General features: G+C 44.0%; 1 protein-coding gene across 10 annotated transcripts in view; it reads right to left on the reverse strand.

Moving 5' to 3' along the window:
- TLE2 (TLE family member 2, transcriptional corepressor) overlaps positions 1–21,046 on the reverse strand; it is a 72,365-nt gene that overhangs the window by 14,381 nt on the left and 36,938 nt on the right. For all 10 annotated transcript variants that reach the window (XR_010794844.1, XM_066636644.1, XM_066636642.1 and 7 more), the window contains 6 exons: positions 18,660–18,676; positions 8,233–8,334; positions 5,789–5,833; positions 4,141–4,281; positions 1,669–1,813; positions 807–967 (listed from right to left, as the gene is read on the reverse strand). Coding sequence is in view for 9 of the 10 variants with exons in the window: in XM_066636644.1 (XP_066492741.1) it covers positions 807–967; positions 1,669–1,813; positions 4,141–4,281; positions 5,789–5,833; positions 8,233–8,334; positions 18,660–18,676 (611 nt within the window). In the remaining variant the exon portion in view is untranslated. The remainder of the gene's footprint in view (positions 1–806; positions 968–1,668; positions 1,814–4,140; positions 4,282–5,788; positions 5,834–8,232; positions 8,335–18,659; positions 18,677–21,046) is intronic.

Genomic DNA, 21,046 nt, shown 5'->3' on the forward strand with positions numbered 1-21,046 from the left:
CTCTTCACATTGGTGTCCCTCCTGATGAGCCACAGGCAACAGGAAGAAGGAGCAATATTGTCCTCCAAGGTTCAGCATGACTTTGCCCACCAATTAGTTGGGTTCCTCTTGACTTGACCTTCCTGTAAATACATAACAATCCAATGCCTGCCTGCATAACAATCCAATGCTGGCCTTGCTCAAGTGGTTCCCCAGTCTTACTCCAAGTCTCTTTGCCTGCTAACCTACCTGCTGTCCTCTCAGTCTACCACCTTTTTTCCTATCCACCCACTGCCTATATTTGTCCAGCCTCTTTACAGGGTTTACAGTCACATCTTGGTTCACAACTGACTTGACTATACTGTGAATCTGTCTCATCTGATGTGACCCCAGACTGCAGAACTCCACGCTCCGTGAAACCTGGTTGGCCCCTCACTGAAAGATCAAGAACCACTTGTTCTGCCTTGCCTTTAATTAACTGTCTTTTTATGTTCCATTGTGCTAGTTCAGGATTCCTTAAATTGCTGCTTTTGATTTCTGATGGTTGATTGAAATCCGGTGGCAACTGCCTTAGTATGACAGAAAGGCAAGATAAACATATGCTAAAATAATTCTGCTGGGATGCAAACTTCATCATCTTGTGCACTGAACTGCCAATGACCCAGCACCAATACTGAGCACTCACATCAATCTCAACCAGTGACAACTCCCAGAATTATTTGGGTTAAAGTGGGCTAAAACCAAGAGGCATCTGTTGTATAGAGCTCAATTCAAGCCAAAGGGACTGTTTGCAAGAACAGAGTCTGAATGGCCAGCATGTTGCTTACCATGGGGGAACGCCCATACACCACTGCCCCACTGATCTGCGGGGAGAGGTGGATGCTCACATATGAGCTGGATGCAGCCAGTTCACCATTTAGGGAAGCGTAGGGCATGATCCCAAAGGACGATGTGTAAGAACTGGTCACGCTCAAGGGACTCGGTAAGGCTGATGTAGAAAGAGAGAATAGACATTGATTTAATTTAGCAAAGACAAAGATTTCTGTGCAACTTCAAAGTTTTCCATATAGTTTTATGCCAGAGAGTGTTATGGAGTTCGAAGGTTTGCTTGTTCCAATTCCAAAATTTCTGTCAAGGCTGGACCCAGGCAAGGCTGGACTCAGCAGAAAGCATTTAAAGAGACAGCCCCACCAAAGACTCCCACAAAAGGGGAGCCCCAGGGACCAGTGATGCTTCCATCTTCTCAGTCTGAGAAGATAGCCCTGTCCCTTGGATGGAGAATCATCTACAGTGCAGAAGAGGGCATACTTTTGCTATCCCACCACATCCAAAGACAGCAGGAGATTCCCCAGTCCTGTCAAAATCACAGTCTGCAGAATAGGGCATGGCTTCATTAAGCAAAAGCAGTTTCCCTCTAAGGGGACACCTGCCTTAGGGGAAGGACTGTAACTGAGTGGTAGAGCACCTGCTTCACATACAGCAGATCTCAAGTTCAAAGCCCAGCATTTCCTGAGAGGGAAAAGAAACATTCATATCTGAAACAATGAAGAGCTGCTGCCAGTCAGTGTCTGACAAAACTAAGCCAGAGGGACTAATAGCCCAGCTCAGAGTAAGGCAGCTTTCTGTATAAAAACAAAACAAACAAAAAAATTAACAAAAAGACAACTAAAACAAAAAAATCTTACTTACTGATGGCATCTGTGGTGGGTGGCTTAGAGGCAATCTGTCGGACCTGGGAAGTGCAACTTGGGCCGGGCCCTGGGGTTAAGGATTCATGGGGTGGTGGAGACATACTGGTGGATTTACAGGGAGTGGCACTTGCAGAAATGTCACTCTGGAACAGAAAGGGGACTTCTGCTTAAAGAAATATCACTGTCACCTTTCCACACATACACACAAGACTAGTACTGAAGACAAATGTCCAAGTTCAAATTTATGGTTCAACTTTTGGCAGTGACTGCTTAAGATCTTTCAGTACCTGGAGTGCCAAATGCCACCCTACATAAACCTCCTTTGTTGCCCCCCCCCATTTCATCTCTACTACTGGGTGCATGCAACTGTGGCAAGCCACATTAAAAAAGAGAAGGATGGAAAGGAAAAGGACGTGTAGGAGAAGTGGCCTAGTGTCTCCCAAAAACACCCCCCACCAAGAACTGTCACTTGTCTTTTAGTAACTCAGAGCCCAATCCTGAAGGGCTTGAACCAGCCCACCGCTGGCATGTACTGTTGCAAATGTGCCGTAAAGCATGCCTATGACAGTCAGCGATGGCCCAGCGCAGGAGATGGTTGAGTGTGAGCCCATGCTGGGCCAGTGCCAGTCGGAGGCCAGCTGGATGCCCCCTGGTGCTCTGTGTGAGCGCTGGGCAGTGGAACAGTAAGTTGGGGTGGAGAGGCATTCCAGGGTGGGGGCAGGGTGGGGAAAGGTGTGCAGAGGAGGGAATGGGGCAGGAGAGGGCAGAGATGGCGGCAGATTGTGCTGCCATATCCTATCCCCCTCCCAGAAGGGATAGGTTTCAAATCTGTGGTTGCACAATACTAGGCACCAATCCGAGGAGACCCATCAGGGCTGCCTGGTTGCTACACGGGGTAAGGGACCATAAGCTCCCTTACCCTGAATAGTCCCGGTGCTGTTTCTCAGCCCCGTGGGATGCAGTGGTAGCCATTTCAGCACTGCTGCAGCCCTGAGTGCTGGGAAACTCAGGATTGGGCTGTCAGCTGGCTTTTTTTGGAACATTCTCAGATAATTCATCTTGATCCTGAAATTTGCTTTGAATTTCAGTTTTTTTTTTGACATGTTGGTACCTCTAGAAGTTGTGATTAAAACCCTTTCCCTAAGGGGGGGGGGAGATATGCATGCAAAAGGAACACACAAAACAGTCCCCTTGTCTTTTCTGTCTGTCTTCTGCCTTGCAGAGGAAAGGAAGATCTCAGTAACATACTGTGGAGTTGCTCTATCCTTAGGGGACTGTGTACATTCTAATCCAATTGTTCCCCCTGGATGGGGGGAGGCAGAGGGAGAATATGGCCTCCAGCAAGTCTGGGGATCCAGTAGCTCTCCTTTTGAGGTGCTAAGCATCTCTCTTTCCTTCCGGGGACAGCCAGGCTGCTACAGGGTTGACAGCCAAATCAATAGCCTTCTTTTTCATCCATTGCTTCTCACCCTGATGTTTCAATCGGAGATCTTGGCAGTTTCTGGGCAATCAATACATTGCGTGGCTTTTGGTTCAGCTCACAGATTATATATATGGGAGGAGTGAGGGAAATCGGGTGGAAGGGGGGGTGTGAGAGCCCAGGGGAATTTACGTTAGCAGCCAAATGGAAGAAAACTGGAAAAAAAATGAGCTACAAAAATTATTACCACTTCACAACAGCCGCTATTTAGGAAGCACTTCTCTCCTCTCCCACCCAATCCAACCCAGATGGCAGGCTGAGCCCCTCCCCCACCAAAGCCTGCACTAATAGCAATTAATTATACATTAAAATCCTCTCAGGAATTCAAGGCCCACGGGTGGGCCAGTAATTAACGGAGCCACGTAAACTGTGCATTTGAGGAGGGGGTGGGGGAGAAGCAGGCAATTGCCAAGAGAGGTGGGAGGGTGCTGTTTGGAAGGAGAAGGCACACTTAGAAAGGGAACCCAGGCAGATAGTTCTGTGTGTGTCTGCACGTGTGCACATAAGAAAGAGAACAAGAATATCTCCATGCTGGGCCAACTACTAAAGGCATATGCGTAAATGAAAGATCAGAACACACACCTGGCTGGATCAGACCAAAACTCCATCTACCCCAGTATCATGTTTCCAGTGGAGGTCAGGCAGAAGTCTCTTGGCGTTGGGCAAACATTTCCTTACACTTTGTGGAAATTAACTTTGTTTTGAAATGAATCCTACCACCACCTGCATACAAGGTCCCCAGAACAGAATAACTGCTTTAAGAACCAGTTGACCATTTTAATGCTCAGAGTTCTGACGAAGTGTTTGCCAAACACCTGGGATGTTTGTTAAGTAAGTCTGGGAAGGCAAGCAGGGCCTTAAGGTGAAATTCCTGTATGCTGCATTTTTAACTGAATCTGAGTTTGGCTTCTCTCCAGTCCCAGCAATTGCCCTAAAAAATAATCCATAGCGACTTTTGAGTTTGTTAATTCATTCTACAGCCCTGCTTACCAAATTCAGCTCCTTGGTTTTAAGAGGGGTGGGGCTCCGACTAGAAGCCAGTGAGGCTGGACTGTCCGGAACATCTCTCCGACTAGGCAGAAATTTAGTGGTGGACACACAGGAAGGACTACCACGTTCTGAAGGAGGATCCTGGACAGAGAAGGAAAAAAAAAATGGGAATAGCCAGGAAGAAGGCAGGGGATTGGTAAAATTAAGTGCTTTTCATTTGCAGATCTCACTGGTTGTATAATAAAAATTGCTATTCCACACTGGGGTGAGTGTTCAGAACGTTCAGCACCCATTCCAGCTGCAGAGAGGAAAAGGGTCAGTCATAGAACACTGATGAATAGCTGCTGCAAAAGGTATTTTAGGCTATTTTTGTCACTGAAAAATGTGGCAGAGAGGTTATGTCAGGCTATGAGCAGTCCATAGGACAGGCTATGAGCTGAGGGACTGAGGCACATTTCTATCCTGCTGTTTCTCCAAAGGAACTAAGGACAACACGCATGTTTCTTCTTCCCACGTACCCCCACTTTCATCCTGCCAAGAACGCTGCTAAGGGATGTTTGGGCTGAGGGAATGTAACTAGCCCAAAGTCATAAGAACATAAGAACAGCCCCACTGGATCAGGCCATAGGCCCATCTAGTCCAGCTTCCTGTATCTCACAGTGGCCCACCAAATGCCCCAGGGAGCATACCAGATAACAAGAGACCTGCATCCTGGTGCCCTCCCTTGCACCTGGCATTCTGACATAGCCCATTTCTAAAATCAGGAGGTTGCACATACACATCATGGCTTGTAACCCATAATGGATTTTTCCTCCAGAAACTTGTCCAATCCCCTTTTAAAGGCATCCAGGCCAGATGCTGTCACCACATCCTGCGGCAAGGAGTTCCACAGACCAACCACACGCTGAGTAAAGAAATATTTTCTTTTGTCTGTCCTAACTCTCTCAACACTCAATTTGAGTGGATGTCCCCTGGTTCTGGTGTTATGTGAGATTGTAAAGAGCATCTCTCTATCCACTCTATCCTTCCCATGCATAATTTTGTATGTCTCAATCATGTCCCCCCTCAGGCGCCTCTTTTCTAGGCTGAAGAGGCCCAAACGCCATAGCCTTTCCTCATAAGGAAGGTGCTCCAGCCCAGTAATCATTTTAGTCGCTCTCTTTTGCACCTTTTCCATTTCCACTATGTCCTTTTTGAGATGAGGCGACCAGAACTGGACACAATACGCCAGGTGTGACCTTACCATCGATTTGTACAACAGCATTATAATATTAGCCATTTTGTCATCCACTGAGTTTGACCACTGAAAGGGGATTTGAACTCAGGTCTTCCCATTCATCAGGGAGCATTCTAACCACTACATCACACAGCCTCTCAAATTCCTTTCTGGGCCAATACATGATGGCTTTAAGGCCCAGAAGGAGTCAGAGCAAACAGAACAGAATGACCCTGAAGCAAGGTCTGTGTGTACACCGTAATTATTTCTTAATGCAATTCTGGACCAGGAAAGAAACAGAACTTCTGACACCTACAGGAGTGATGCAAATTTTCTCTGCAATGTTTACTAGTTTGCATAATTTATTCATCTTCTGGGACTTGTTTTTGGTTAACACTAGAGATCAATCCTTTCAACAAAGCTGCCACACACCTCATCGACAACCAGGTTGTAATCGCTTTTCTCCCCATCGCTCTCCTGCAAGAAACAGAAGGGAATGTCAACATCTGTTTGGTTGGGATGGATTGGGCTGCTCAGACACAGATATCTGGGCATTCCCGATTCCAGCCAGTATCTTCCAACAAATTCGCTCTTCCTTGTATTCCTCATCACCCCTCTGAGCATGATTACAACAAGATTTTGCTTTTGGGATAAAGCTGGGTCAACAGTTATCAACTGATAACTTCTGGCTTGAATATTCCTGGGGTGGGGATGACCACAGGAGAGTGGCACCACTAGGGGGTGCAGGTAGTGCGGGTCGCACCAGGTGATGTGCACGGGGGAGTGATGTGCACTGGGGGGGTGATGCGCTAGAATCGTGGTAGTTAGGAATAACCCCATCATGTTATATACCGTTGGATGCAGAATTTCCAGCGGAATGCAATGCAAAAAAACCAGAGTGAAATATCTCCTTTCTATCAAACGTTATGGCCAAAAATCTAGAAAACAAAAAATGCATGGAGCCCAATGGAAAGTGAAACCAAGCCGGATCGTGCGTATACTTGCGAGTAGGCAAACTTGCCTTAGTCCGTCGGAAAGGGCAGGCTGAGAGGAATCCAACAACACCAGAATGGTCCTGATCCAATGAATGCAGCCTCCAAAAAAAACCCAAGAAGAAGGTCCCTCCCTCCAAGCTGTCGAATGTATTGAGCCCTATGGAAAGCGAAACTAAGCCACATGGTTGCGTTTACTCACGAGTAAGCAAACGTGCCTTGGCTCCTGGGCAGATCAGGCAAAGGGAAATGTGAGACCATCAGAATGGTCCTGATTTGATGCAAATGGAGCTCAACAAATGCTCCAGAAGGCAGCCCCCTCCCCATAAAAAGAATGAAACAGAGGCTTAACAGGGTAAGGTGAATTTTTTTCTGTTTTAGACCTCAATCCTATCCATACTTTCCTGTGAGTAAGCCCCACTGACTATAATGGGACTTACTTCTGAGTAGACAGGCATAGGATTGGGCTCTCAGACTTGTAAAGCCAGGTGGGTCCTGATAGTGATATGCTTGAAATATATAAATAAATTGAACTGGGTACTGGGTAGGGGTGAAAATCTTACTGATTCTTTTTTGGGGGAGGTGTAACTGCAGGCAGGTTACAGAGAAAATTCACTTGGTAGGAAAGGGCTGGCTTCCCCTTATTTAATTATTTGTTTTACTTTAATTATTTATAATTATGTATTTTAATTTGCTTTATGATGGGTTCTGGACAATTGTCATTCTAAAAAGTGGGTCCCAGTGCTAAAAGTTTGAGAACTGCTCCAATAAGGTATTAGTAAGCTGGGGGGGGGGGGACGGGGACCAAAATCACAGTTTGTAAAAATAATACCATCATGTTATATATCATTCAATGTGTAATTTCATGCAAAATGCAATGAAACAAACTGCGTTGAAATATCTTTATTCTATCAAAAGGTGCAGCCAAAAAAACAGTGGGGGCAGGGCGATGGTAGATCACCACATCCACCACCTGGAGTGTTGCCCCGCCCACTGCATGGGGGTGACGCACTGGCCTTCTGCACCGGGTGACACGAACCCTAGTGACGCCACAGCTACAGGATATCTGAGGATAAATATGAGCTTTCACCATTTTGCACACTCCTCATTTTTGAACAATAATGATCAGCTTTGTGGCAACAGGTGACCATTGTCCATTCCCCTCCCTGCCCAAATGTCCTTGGGAAAGGTGTTACATTACATAGCATTACTTTCAGGGGGCATTCCAGAGAAAAATAATCACAGCCAACAGCTGAGAGGTATCAACATCAACAGCATGTTTGTGAACATTTCACCCCATTTTACACCCTCTGAATATAGCTCAAATGCACACACACCCCATTTACATCACCAGCAAATAGAACCATGAATAGCGCAAGTAGGGGGAGGGAATAGAAATCCCTACCGTCCAGGATCAGCCTGGAGTCTTGGCATTAGTTACCAAATGACTATTGCAAGCAATCCTGGAGATCATAATAGAAGCTTCCAAAATTATATCACAATGAGAAAATATATCTAGGAATAGCTTAAGTCAGAGTTAGCAACCTTGAAGGGAGTAGGTTGGGGAGATTCCAGGTCAGCACTACTTTCAGGACCACTAGCCAATTGCATCACCCTACACATGGATGTTCACCCATGTTAACAGAGTTGACTGCTAAAGAGTTTCCTCCCATTGTTCCCTGGGGCAAAGGAACCAGTTTTCCTTGAGGTGAGGAGGCCTAGATCTTGTCCATACACCAATATTTCCAGCTGGCATTTGGTACCTGGGCTAAATCTGGAGATTTGGTCACAGCAACACCTTATGCAAAGGTGGAATACACCCTGCCCTCCAATCAAAAACAGCAGAGGTAACTACTTCCCACTAAACCCAATGGTCCTGCTTACGTAATGGCCCCCTTCGTCTTTTCCATCTTGTTTGTGTTTCAGCCCAACACCATCCAGTTCTTCTTCGTCCTGCAGGCTCTCTGGTGGGGAGGTGGAATTGCTCTTTTGGGAGGACAGAAGAAAGAGAGAAAGAAAGAATCAGTTACAGGAATTTGCAGGAAGTCCTTGCAGGAAGTCAAATGGATCACCATTTGACTATTTGGACACAAATGTCTCTCACTTCTGTTTATGTTTTAAAACTTTTATTGGCATAAAAGACAGACATGGAACAAATGGATAAACATAACTACAATACAGCTACACCAAATGATACCATAAACTATAAAGCAATACATACAAACAAAGCAGAGAAAATAAAAAACTGATTGCTAAACTTAATAAGTGAATACTCTCACCACCTGATAATTGTAAGTATACTATCTGAATATTAAAATAAATTAAAAGTCCTATAAATCTCTCATCACTATGTTTAGTTATACCAGCTAATTAGAAGGGAAAACAGCTCTACGATGTTGTCTTAATAAATTTAAATAATGTGCTATTTGGCTTATATGTGGTTTATCATCACCTGCCAACAGGTATTGTAAAACATCTTCATCAGAATGTCCTGAAAGACTCACAAGACCCGAATTTAAGTAGGATGAGCAGATATCTTGATTTAAATCACAGTACAGTAACATATGGGGCAGAGATGCAGACCCTATTATTACATGGACAAAGCCATGCTTCACATGGTACAGATTTATATCTCCCAACTAAAACATTAGATGGGAGCATGTTGCACCTTGCTAACAGGAGGGCATGGCACTCCTGTGGATTTTTCTAGAAGAAGAGATAGTTAGCCTGCTGAGCTGCAACATAAAGAATTTGTTGTTGGGTGTCCAATAAGCTCCTTAAGGAGCTTACAGGCCTGGGATGACAGAAGACCAGAAGAAAGAATCTAATGCAATGCCCACAGTTTTGATCTTTTGTATAAACAGTTTGAATTCTAGAGGGGGTAGGGAGTCGGTTAACATACCCTTAAGTATAGGGTCATCATTTGAGGTATAACATATTTGAGCCCAAAACTTGAAGGAGTGTAGCTAAGCAGATGTCCTCAATCTAATTACTCCCACTTCCAAACATAGGGCAGGATAAGGCACACAGTGCGGTACAACAAGTATATTTTAAAGAAAAGTTGCCTGTACCCTTTCCACTGTAAGATTAGACATTCAGATAGGTAACCCAAACAACAGCTGAGGCATAACTTTAACTTTAAAAATCCTCACTGCAGAGGGGACAAAGGAATTGCCCCATGTATTAAAAAAAAAAACCCGCTTAATTGCCTGGAACATTAATTTCACTGAATTTATCATGGCTTGCCCAGGATTATTGGTGATGAAAACAGATTCCCAGATATTTAAATTGTTTGACCTGCTGGATAGCTTTGCTATTGAAAATCCAGAGGAGGGTTTCCAACTCTTACCAAACACTGCAATTTTTGATTTATCAGAATTGATGCATATTTATTATGGGAACAATAGTGGACACAAGCTTCTATCAGACATCTCAAACCAAACTTGGTGCACAAAAGAAACCATATCATCTGCAAACAGCAGGATTGGGATAGAGAGGGTACCCAAACTGGGACAATGGCTGTCTACACTTTGCAAGGCAGGTCATTAACGAACAGAATAGAGGCTAAAGTACATCCCTGTTTTACCCCTCTGTTTGCGGTAATTTGACCAGATAAATACCAATCCTGCAAGATGTATTGGAATAAAGTATCTGGATTAAAAGAAGTAATCTATTGTCAAGGGCTGCGTCATTCAATTTTACCCATAACATGTCTCTATCAACTGTGTCAAATGCTGCTTTCAGATCTAAAAAAGGGGCATATAAACGGGAGTTGGCCTGCTTTACCTGTTTAGTTATTAAACAGGATAACATTAAGCAATGGTTCAAGGTGGACTTGCCAGCTAAAGAACCCGCTTATTCAGGGCCAAGAATGCTTTGGTCGTTTATCCAGGTAGAAAGCCAGCTGAGTAAATAACTGGCATAACTCTTACCCTCAACTGACAACAGGCCAATTGGTCTATAGCTCCCGGGGAGCTTTTTGTCTCCCTTCTTATAGATGGGAACAATTATGGATTGGGTCCCAGACTTTGGCATCATACCAGTCCTACCTACGAACGTAAACAAATGGGCCAAAAGTGGCACCCACCAATCCATATTAGCTTTAAACAATTCGAGTGGGAGTTTATCTGGATCAGCTGCCTTCCTGGCTTTGCTTAAGAGTTGTCTTATTTCTGAGGTTGTGACTAGGAGCCATTCAGGTACATCTTTAAACAAATCCAAGGCGTTAATTGGAGAAGACTTACTATCATTATAAAAAGTAGCAAGAAAATGATATTCCAAGTCAGAGAGGGAATCGGGAATAAAGCAAGTTCTTTCTTGGAAGCAGCCTGAAAGCGTTTTCCAGAAGCGTTTGGTGTTTTTAGATATTACCACATTCAATAGCATATCCCAACAGGCTTGGCATGTTACTCCTGGTCTTGTTTAATAGTCTCCAAAAGTTTGCACTTGAGGACAAGATATTTTGGTGGCAATTTAGAACTATAAGATACTCTAAATTCACTATATATCTTACGAAGTTCTTGCTTCATTCCAATACAAACTTACTGGGCTCCTCCCATCTTGTCCTGGCTTGCTTAAAAGTAAGGGAAGCCAAGGACCTCCCTAACAGAATCAAAAGATTTTCAACTAGAGCATCGAAGTGTTTTATTTCACAGCCAGGATCTGCATATGAGGTTTCTATAAACAGATTAACAAGGTGACCATCTCTCATCGTCAAAGAAGCTTTAGAAAAAGAGTCCCATTAATTTTCATTAATGTTTCTAATGAGACATCTGTTAAAACATTTTGGGGGGAAATAAAATCACTTCCTTTTTTCTTGTCCAGACCAAACAGCTGTGGAGTTGTGTGAACTGCAGCCAGGATAAAAAGAGAGAGAGCATTGTTGACAACTGTGGGACTGGAGGATCATGGCAAAAAGGAGTTGACCCCAACAAAAAAGAATTTCAGTCTATTATTTTATATGTTTTACATCTCATAAAAACAGTAGAGAAACAAGGAATCCTTCCCACCCTGTCCCTTGCAGGTATTCCTTTCCCCTCTATCCAGCAGCAATTTGGGAGTGTGGTGTCCTTGGGAGTAATATATTTAAACCTTGTTATACTTCCCTTAATGTTTTGTAGTTAAGGAAATCTCATTGGGTACCTTTACAAAATCATCATCACTGCCCAGATTAGGTCAGCAAAAAATTTTTTTTTTGTAAATTCTCTCTCACACTCACATACGGGGTGCAGAATTCCAAGGGGAGGGTGTTACTGTGTACAAAATACAACTTCATAAGAATTTGAGTGTCAAGTTTTACAAAGCAACTTCCTAGCCCTTATGAGCACTTAAAGTGCCTGGGTAGTGCCTGCTGAAATCTTAGAGGTCAGAAAGCAGACTCTGAATGAGTTCCAGTAATGGAGGGAGAAGAGGGGCTGCTTTCTGTGCCCTGCATCACTTGTTCCTTTCTTCTTGATAGGCAGAATAAGAATAAATTGCCAAAAGATGGGCGGCAAAAGATGCTCTGAAATCACCCCAGCTCGCTTTTCTTTGATGCTGTCTATTTTACTGTACCACTGCTCCTTCTGGTAGCCATTTTTTGGCAAGTCCCCTTTCCCATGTGTTGATATACCATCGGTGAGGGGACTTCTAGGCAAAAAAAATGTCAATTGTCAGCTACCCTTGGGAGAAGCAGTGTCACTGTTAATAAGTTTGTCCAGCATTTGCTACCCAACCCCCGCCCCCCCCCCCCTCACAACTTTGCTTTCTGAGTACAGATTTGCAAAATTAAGAGCATAGGAACCTTGTAGGATCAGGCCAAAGGGTTATCTAGTCCAGCTTTCTGTATCTCACTGTGGCTCACCAGATGCTTCTGGGAGCACACAAGACAAGATACCATACAGTACCTATATCTTGTTCCCACTCCCTTGCATCTGGCATTCAGAGAGAGCCTTTTTCTAAATGGGGGGGGGGATTTCAACTCTGCCTTAAAATCTGCAGAATGTATATGCAGGCTTTATTCATTTTTAATAACAAATTCTTTATAATTACATGCATACATACGTACATATGTACGTGTGTGTGTGTGTACATATAAAGAGAGAGAGAGAGAGAGACCTCAGAATCTGAGCATCATCATTGTGTATAAATACATTACCTGAACTCAAACAAATCTAAGTCAATAGAACCTACTTGTGAATAAAATCCACCTCCCTTTTTCAGCTCTATTTTAACAGATATACTAAAAAAAACAGCAAAGGAAAGGAGCCCTGGGAGACGGTGGCTACTTTGGAGACGGTGCCTCCAAAGAGAGAGAGAGAATGTTTGTACAGTGGCTGAAATTAAAACAACAGTTGAATAACTGCAGCTTGTGCTGGACTTGAAAGAAATTCTTCCCTCCCCTTTGGGGAGATAATGAGGCGTGACAGCAATGGAAAATCCCCATCAGCAGCCTAGCCTGTTTACTTCCAGAACTTTAACCTACGCAGTGCTGGAGCAAGGAATGCTGCAAATTATCGACTGGAGCTGTACTCCAGTCACCTCTGAAGGCTCTTCTGAGGCCCCTAGAGGCCATGCATAGCCTTTATGGACCTCAGAAAGGCCCCTGAAAGCATCAGAAGGCCACTTCTTGTTTCATCACGTTCAGGACCCCAGTGGGCTGGAAAACTGCAGATTTCATTATCCGCAGTTTTCGGTATCTGCAGGGTCCAGGAACAGATACCTCATGGATACAGAGGCACCACCTGTATTACAGGAGAGAGACAGCTACGTAAAATGATCTTATGTGCCATCTAGGTTCTTGTTCAGGGGGATCAAACAGAACCTGAACCAAGTCCCCAAAATGATTCATGGACCAGTAACATGAACCTAAATTTTCTTAGTTACCTTAAACCGAACCAGATTTCCCAGAACACAAAGTGATCACTGGTCCAAAATGAGTGATTCAATAACGAAGCAGACACTCTTGGTAAATTCTTTACCTGACTTTAAAAAAAACAAAACACCTGTGATATATATTTGGTTTGTTCCAATAATTTTAAAAATCCAGAAAGAAGGCAACAAAAGGTAATCTCCCCCAACAATAAATTTTTCTTGTTGTGTTCCTTGTACAGTGAGATTGCAAGCAAAAAGCCGGACACTATTCTGCATGAAATGGATCTCGTACCTTTCAAATATAGAAAATCAATGCAGGAGATTAGTATCATTGTACTTAGGCTGATGGAAAGTGTCCTGTGTACACCAAAATTCAATTCCGCACTTTCAATGGAAAGTGTCCTGTGTACACCAAAATTCAATTCCGCAATAGCTGCAGTCCTACAGCTGTGTTACTGAGCTCCTTCATGGTTAGCAGGTCCACAAGCCAAAGAGCTACTGTAGCAGGTCAGTTTTCTCCCAGATGTGACTTTTAAAGGAATATATGCATTCCTGAGCCTTGCTTATAGCAATAATCACCGCCATGTTCCCATGGTAATACCGCAGCATCCCACATGGGCAGTGAGTTTGGGTGAGATTGGAAAATGTAAGATCCCAGGAAATTTCTGGGCCCCCTTCTTTGGCTCCTTGGCCCCCTTTCTGACCTTGGGCCTGGGTACAAATTACCCCCTTTACCCCCCTCTCTTAGGCCCTGCACCAAACGTTTCCAAGTGGTGAAGACCAGAAAAGATTGTGAAGAGCTCCAGAAGGATCTCTCCAAACTGGGAGAATGGGCAACAAAATGGCACATGTATTTCAATGTAAGTGTAAAGTAATGCATATTGGGATCAAAAAGAAAATCAAAATTTCACATATAGGCTAATGAGTTCTGAGCTGTCTGTGATAGATCGGGATTTTGGAGTGAGAGTGTCAATGGTGAAAAAGGCTAATTCTATCCTTGGGATCATTAGAAAAGGTACTGAGAATAAAACGACTAATATTATAATGCCATTGAACAAATCAATGGTAAGGTCACACCTGGAGTATTGCATCCAGCATCTCAAAAAGGATATAGTGGAAATGGAAAAGGTGCAGAAGAGAGCAATCAAAATGATTACTGGGATGGGGTACTTCCCTTATGAGGAAAGGTCACAGCGTTTGGGGTTCAGTCTAGAAAAAAGGCACCTGGGGGGGACATGATTGAGACATACAAAATTATGCAAGGAATGGATAGGGCGAATAGAGGGATATTCTTTTCCCTCTCACACAACATCAGGGGACGTCCACTACAATTGAGTGTTGGGAGAGTTAGGACAGACAAAAGAAAATATTTCTTTACCCAGCGTGTAACACAGGCCAACACACATTTTGCTTCGTTAAGCGTTACACCAAGGTCAGAAACGTTTTTCCCAAACTTTACAGTGGTTTGATATGAATTTGGGGTGCCGATTCAAAAAATGGCACCCGTTTTGCCCTATCATGTCTAATTTTGGAGACACGGCATAACCTCTTTAGTGAATGGTTCAAGCAGTTTCCTCACGAGGAAGCCTACACCATGGCTTCCTCATGATGAAGCTGCTTGAACCATTCACTAATCAGACTATACTATATCTCCAAAACTAGACGTGATAGGGCAAAACGAGTGCCATTTTTGGAACTGGCACCCCAAATGTTGGAATTGGTGCAACTCCGTATGCTCTCAAGGGGTGGCAGGAGTCTGTCCTAAAAAGGGTTAAGCCATAGCCCAGTGTCCTTTGCAATCTACCTGTCCACTTCTAATGACCTATGTGGGAGGGGCGTGACCCAGACCCTATATAACTCCTGAGCACGCTCTCCTTCTCTCTTACCTCTTCCTTACCACAACTGAGCAGACAAGATGGCATGCAGCACGGATCTGCTGGCGCCGCCATCTTGACCACATGGCATGCAGGACGAGGCAGCTATAGGGCCTTGTTATCTAAGTCAGTGTACCTCTGATTCCTAAATCAGATGCTGTAACCGTACTACTAAGGAACTGTGAGTAAATGAATCTGTTCTTGCAACTTCAACCAGACAATGTTGTTTGTGTTTCTTGACTAGCAGTCAGCCGGGTGTGGGAGGCTCCCTGGGGTTGATTCCCAGCAAAGGGGGGTTCTGCTGCTGAAGCGACTCTGCTCCCCCCATAATGGAGGAAACCAGGTTTAAGAGATTCCTCCAACACCAAATTCATATCAAACCACCATATAGTTTGGGAAAAACTTTTCTGACCCTCAATTTTGTAGCCATGTGTAATTAGTCTGAACTTCTTGCCACAGGGCATGGTGATGGCATCTGACCTGGATGCCTTTAAAAGGGATTTGGACAAATTTCTGGAGGAAAAGTCCATCACAGGTTATAAGCCAGATATGTGCAACCTCCCGATTTTAGAAGTAGGCTACCTCAGAATGCCAAGAGGAGGGCACCAGGATGCAGGTCTCTTGTTGTCTTGTGTGCTTCCTGAGGCATGTGGTAGGCCACTGTGAGATACAGGAAGCTGGAATAGATGGGTATATGGCTCTTCTTTTGTTCAGTCGGGCTCTTATGCTCAACACAGGTGACGATAGTATCCCTAACACACAGCTATCTAGCCTCTGCTTGAAAACCTCTAATGAGGGAGAGCCTATCACTGTATAAGGCAAACTATTCCAATACTCTTACAGTTAAGAAATATCAGGATAGATCATAAAGGTGGTTTGGCAGTGGAACAGATTGTCGAGGAAGGTGGTAGATTCTCCCTCACTGGAGTTCTTCAAGAAGAGGCTCCAAAGTCACCTGCTGGATATGCTCTAGGACAGGACTGGCCAAACCCTGGCCCAAGGGCCGGATCCGGGGGTCAAATCCTTCCTTCCTGTGACCTGCATGCTGAGTTCTGGAGCGCTGCGTCTCTCCCTGTCCCCAGATCAGGACGACGCGACGCTCCAGCCAGTCACGTCTTGGCGGAAATCTGGGTGCAATGCCTGCACATCATCTGCTCCTTCCTTCCTATCAGAGAGCCCTGCTCCTACCTCCCACCTCCACTTGGCTACAAAAGGAAACATTAACCCTTCCCTGACCTCCCTGCTGCTCACCTGGCAGAATGCTGGCCCCACGAGGTTTTCCAAGCCGCGAAAACAGTAAGCAGGCACACACAGATACAGGTTGACCCGAGTCAGCATGCGTGGGAGTGAGTGCAGAGTCAGGGGGCCCCTGACTCAAGTGTTCTTTTTTTCTGAGTATTCCACGTGTACGACTCAGGAGTCGAGTCAGCAAAACACATGCATTTTTGCCACTTGAGTCCAAGTCACCAGAGTCAAGTTCCCAACCCTGGGCAACATCCCTAGGCGGTGCGTGTGCGTGACGCATCATTGCCCCACCCCTGCATCATTAAAATTGCACCTTTAAATTACAATATCACACACACAGCCTAAATGTACTTATGTATTTATTTCTGTGAAAATGGACTGGAATAAATACACATACTGAGCAACACTTACTGAACACTTTAACTTATTTCTTTAAAAATGAGGAGAAACAAATACATAAACAGTGCAGCACTTGGTGAACATCTCCAGAGGTGCCACTAGGGTTTGGTAACCGGGAACAAGAGCATATTGCATCACCCCCATAACAGACCTCCTCCTGTACCAGACCATACAGAACAAATTACAATATCATACGCACAGCTTCAGTGCAGTGGCATCACTAGGGTTGGTATCACCCTCATTAACTTTATTTAAGTATTTATTTTAATATATAATAGTATAGGTCACCCAAATTGGTAACCAACAAAAATCCAGTGGCCAACTTGACGACACTCATACAACTTAATAAGAGTTCTGGATTTAGCTGTGATTCATGGAAATGAGAGCTGACTCATTGCAGCAATTTTCAACCCCATGGCACATTAATGTGCTGCGAATAGTCCACAGGTGTGCTGTAGGAGTTTGGGGGAGGGTCATTATTAGTGATGCCATTGGGGGATGTGAGCCCCCCACCAACAGCATGGTGTGCCTTGTCAATTGTCAATAAAATGATGGTGTGCCTTGACAATTTAAGCACCTTGTCAGTGGCCGTGAAATAAAAAAGGTTGAAAATTGCTGCCTTATTGGCTCCCTGCTGTGTCATATCACCACCTTATTGGCTCTTGGAACAATCAGACACATTGGTCAGTTCTGAGGTATGAAAAGCCACTTTTTGTCACATAAGGCAGTTGTGTTTTCCTTTTCTGGTGTTTTTTTGGCTACAACATTTGATAGAATAGAGATATTTCAATGCAGTTTGTTTCATTGCATACTGCAAGAAATTCCATATTGAATTATATAACATAATGGTGCAAAGATTTTAACAATTTTGGCCAGTAGTGGTGCCATCCCCCCACCCATGTGAGTCACCTGGTGCAGCCCGCAGCCCTCCATACACTCTGCTAGCAATGCCACTAGTTCACAGTCATGTATTTCCAATACCTAGTCCAAGTACCTTTCTGTTTGTCTTTTTCCTTGGTAGGGGGTGGGTGTCTTTATAAAATTTTGTTATTGCAAACTGCTGTTCTACAAGGTTCAGCCCCTTCCCCCAGATTTGTAGAAGTTATTTCTGGCAGAGAAGGGTGGTGGCTGCATCTCATTTCTAGTGTACATGCATGAAAATGCAAGCATGTAGACATTAAGGCACTAATGTAGTGCATACCCTGACCCAGCAGGAGGTAGTTTTATACAGGAAACTTCATAGATGGGTTGTAGAGCACCTGCTTTGCATGCAGAAGGTCCCAGGTTCAATCCTTGGCATCCTCAAGTAGAGCTAAGAAAGATCCTAAAAAGCCACCAGCAATCTAGCACAGGCACTACATCATCATATGTTATGTTTTCCATTTGCTTGCACCTCAGTGTGATATGAGAACATGATTCAGTGAGTCCTGAAAGAACACATTTTTTCTGTATTTTCACTACTTTTCCTTGAAAGTTTTTTTTTACGAGCAATGCAGCACATATTTTAAAAACTAAAATAAACCTTATTTTTAAATTGTGCTTTATGAGGCTCACCGCTACCTCCCAAGATGGTAAAAGACTGCAGAATTATGCAGAAAAGGGGAGAAATCATATAAATTTAAACAGGGATCTAGTTTTTGTCTTTGCAGAATATTGGTTGCCTATGGAGAATCACAGACCATAGAAAAAATACAGAGAGGTCCGACTATGCCCAATGACTCAATTCTATTCAAGAAATATAAGAAACTGCTGGTTAATGAGTCAGATCCTTGATTCATTAAGCTCAGTTCTGTCTATCCTGACTGCTGTCAGCATTCCAAGATTTTGGTTAAGGAACTTTTCCTAGCCCTACCTGGGAATGCTTCCAGGGAGTTAACCTGGGACCTTCATGCAAAGTAGGTGCTACAGCCCTTCCCTTAATATTTGTTTAAATGCACTTACCCGACTTGAAATATGCTCTGAAATGCCAGCACCAGCAGTGAGATACCCCAGCGGTCAAGGGATAAAGGCAAAGGGAAAAAAATTATATTTCGTTAGAATCTGACATGAGATTATCACTGTGAGGACAAAGATAACAAGAAGGGGATTGTATGAGAAGAGAGGAAGTGGGCAGTGGGAAAGTTTTGCCTTAATCCAAATTTGTGGTTGGACCTAGATTTTTTCTGATTGGGTAGACTTTTGAAAAGGATCCTTTTTTTCACCAGAGCCTAGCTATGTAAAGATAGAGCAGGGGTGTCCAAAGTTTTTGGCAGGAGGGCCACATCATCTCTCTGACACAGTGTTGGGGGCCGAATTAATTTACATTTCAAATTTGAATAAATTTACATCAATGAATATATTAAAGATGAACTTATATGAATGAATGAAGGTCTTGCAGTAGTTCAAGGCCTATAAAAGGCCTTGCACAAAGCAAGGCTGCCCTTTCCTTTCCTGCTGCTACTGCATCACAGACGTGAAACAACAAGCAGTGGAGGGAGCCCTCATCCCACAGCTCACTCAAGAGGCCAAACAGTTGCCCTCACGCTGAGAGCAGTTGTATCGGGCCAGTGTGGGCTCCAACAAATCTCTGGAGGGCCAGAGGCTCATTGGAGGCTAGGGGCTCCCTGAGGGCCACATAGAGAGGCCTTGAGGGCCGCAAGTGGCCCCCAGGCCGGGGTTTGGGCACCCCTGAGATAGAGCAACAGTGCCATTAAACACGGGCACAGGATTTTCATTTTCCTAAAAATGCAAAATTTAAATTCCTTATTAAGGGTTTGTTTTTTTAAACTCACAAAGATATAAGGAAACACATATAGGTGGTACTCTTAGGAATGTGAATGCTTCCAAAATTTTCCCCTTTGAATTACTAGTACTTAAGAAGAAAAGAGCTTGTCTAGACAGCTTTCTACTTGTTGGGAGGTTTTTTGTTTGTGGTAAGACATTCAAACAACCCCAAACATCCTCCTGCACACACAGATCAGGACACAGTCATGGCTTCAAAAGAACAGACAATTTTGTAAAGCATATGAATTTATGAAGAGCTTTTCAGGACCAGACCCAAAATCCATCAAGTCCAATATTCTGATTCCAACAGTGACCAATGAGTGGCCACTGGGAAGTTGACACACAGGCATGAAAGAGAAAGCCTTTCCCTGTTGCATGTCCCTGACATCTGGAAATCAGAGGCAGACAGATCTTACATAGAGGTTTTGTTGCTTAACCATAAAGGCTAATAGGCCATTCTGTAGCTTTCACCCATATATCGTTCAATGCTCCAAAAACATAAGGAGAGCCCTGCTTGAAAGAACCCTCTCACATTTCTGGGATTACTGAGAAATAAGAAGGGATTGATAAGAATCTGCAGGGCTCTGAGCCAAATTAGGCTTTGGAGACAGCTATAGTAGACTTGTGCGCCAAAAAGTAGTCACAAAGTGACACGGAGTACAAACAAAGACCTGGGAAAAGGAAAGGACTGCAAAAGCACCATCAAAAGAAGAGAAGGGTTATAAGATCCAGGAGAAAAATCCCCAATCTTTTTGCTGGGTTATGAAGCATCTACACATGAATAAGAGTAAGCATTCTCTTACTCTGCTGATCTTTAGGATGCTCCAGTGGACCTAAGACAGGCTTTGATCTTCTGCAAGAATGAGAGTAAGATAGGAAATCATGTTAAAACACTGGTTTAGCTAACCAGTTGTTTTCTTAGGGAACATATAGCTGAAAAATGTCTATCTATATTTGCTTTAAGATCATAACATGCTATCTGCACTGAGTTATTTTTTGCTCTCTCTCTCTCTCTCTCTCTCTCTCTCTCTCTCTAAGGTGTGTGTTTGGCACAGTTTTTCCAGGCATTGTACCTAACTTTGTCTGGCTCAGAATCATTGTGCTGCTTTGTTCCCAAGGAAGAAAGGGGGACTAGAACTTCCTTTCTCTGATCTATACAAGGAACCAAGGGCACATATTGTTCCCTTCAGGCTGGATTGCAGCTCTCTCCTGCTGGTGCTCCCCCAGCAACTAATATTCAGTGATAGACTGAGTCTGAACCTGATGGCTCCACAAAGTCATCATGGCTATCAGCCATTGACAGAACGCCTCCTCCTCTACCACCACAAAGGTGTCTAATCCCCTTTTAAAGCCATCTAAGCTAACAACCATCACCACATGTAGAAGCATCCACATCGAGTCACCTCCAGGTGACCATTCACTCCAGGCAGCCAGGCAAGCAGCAAGCTTGACAAAAACACGCCAAGAAATCTGCGTTCAGACTTCTGCTGCAAATCGAAGCCCTCCATTTCCACCACGAAACGCCTGCTAATGGGCCCGCTCCCAAGCTTGACACAGAGGTTAAG

The sequence above is a fragment of the Tiliqua scincoides genome, chromosome 8 (assembly GCF_035046505.1).
Source record: "Tiliqua scincoides isolate rTilSci1 chromosome 8, rTilSci1.hap2, whole genome shotgun sequence".
NCBI classification, from domain to species: domain Eukaryota; kingdom Metazoa; phylum Chordata; class Lepidosauria; order Squamata; family Scincidae; genus Tiliqua; species Tiliqua scincoides.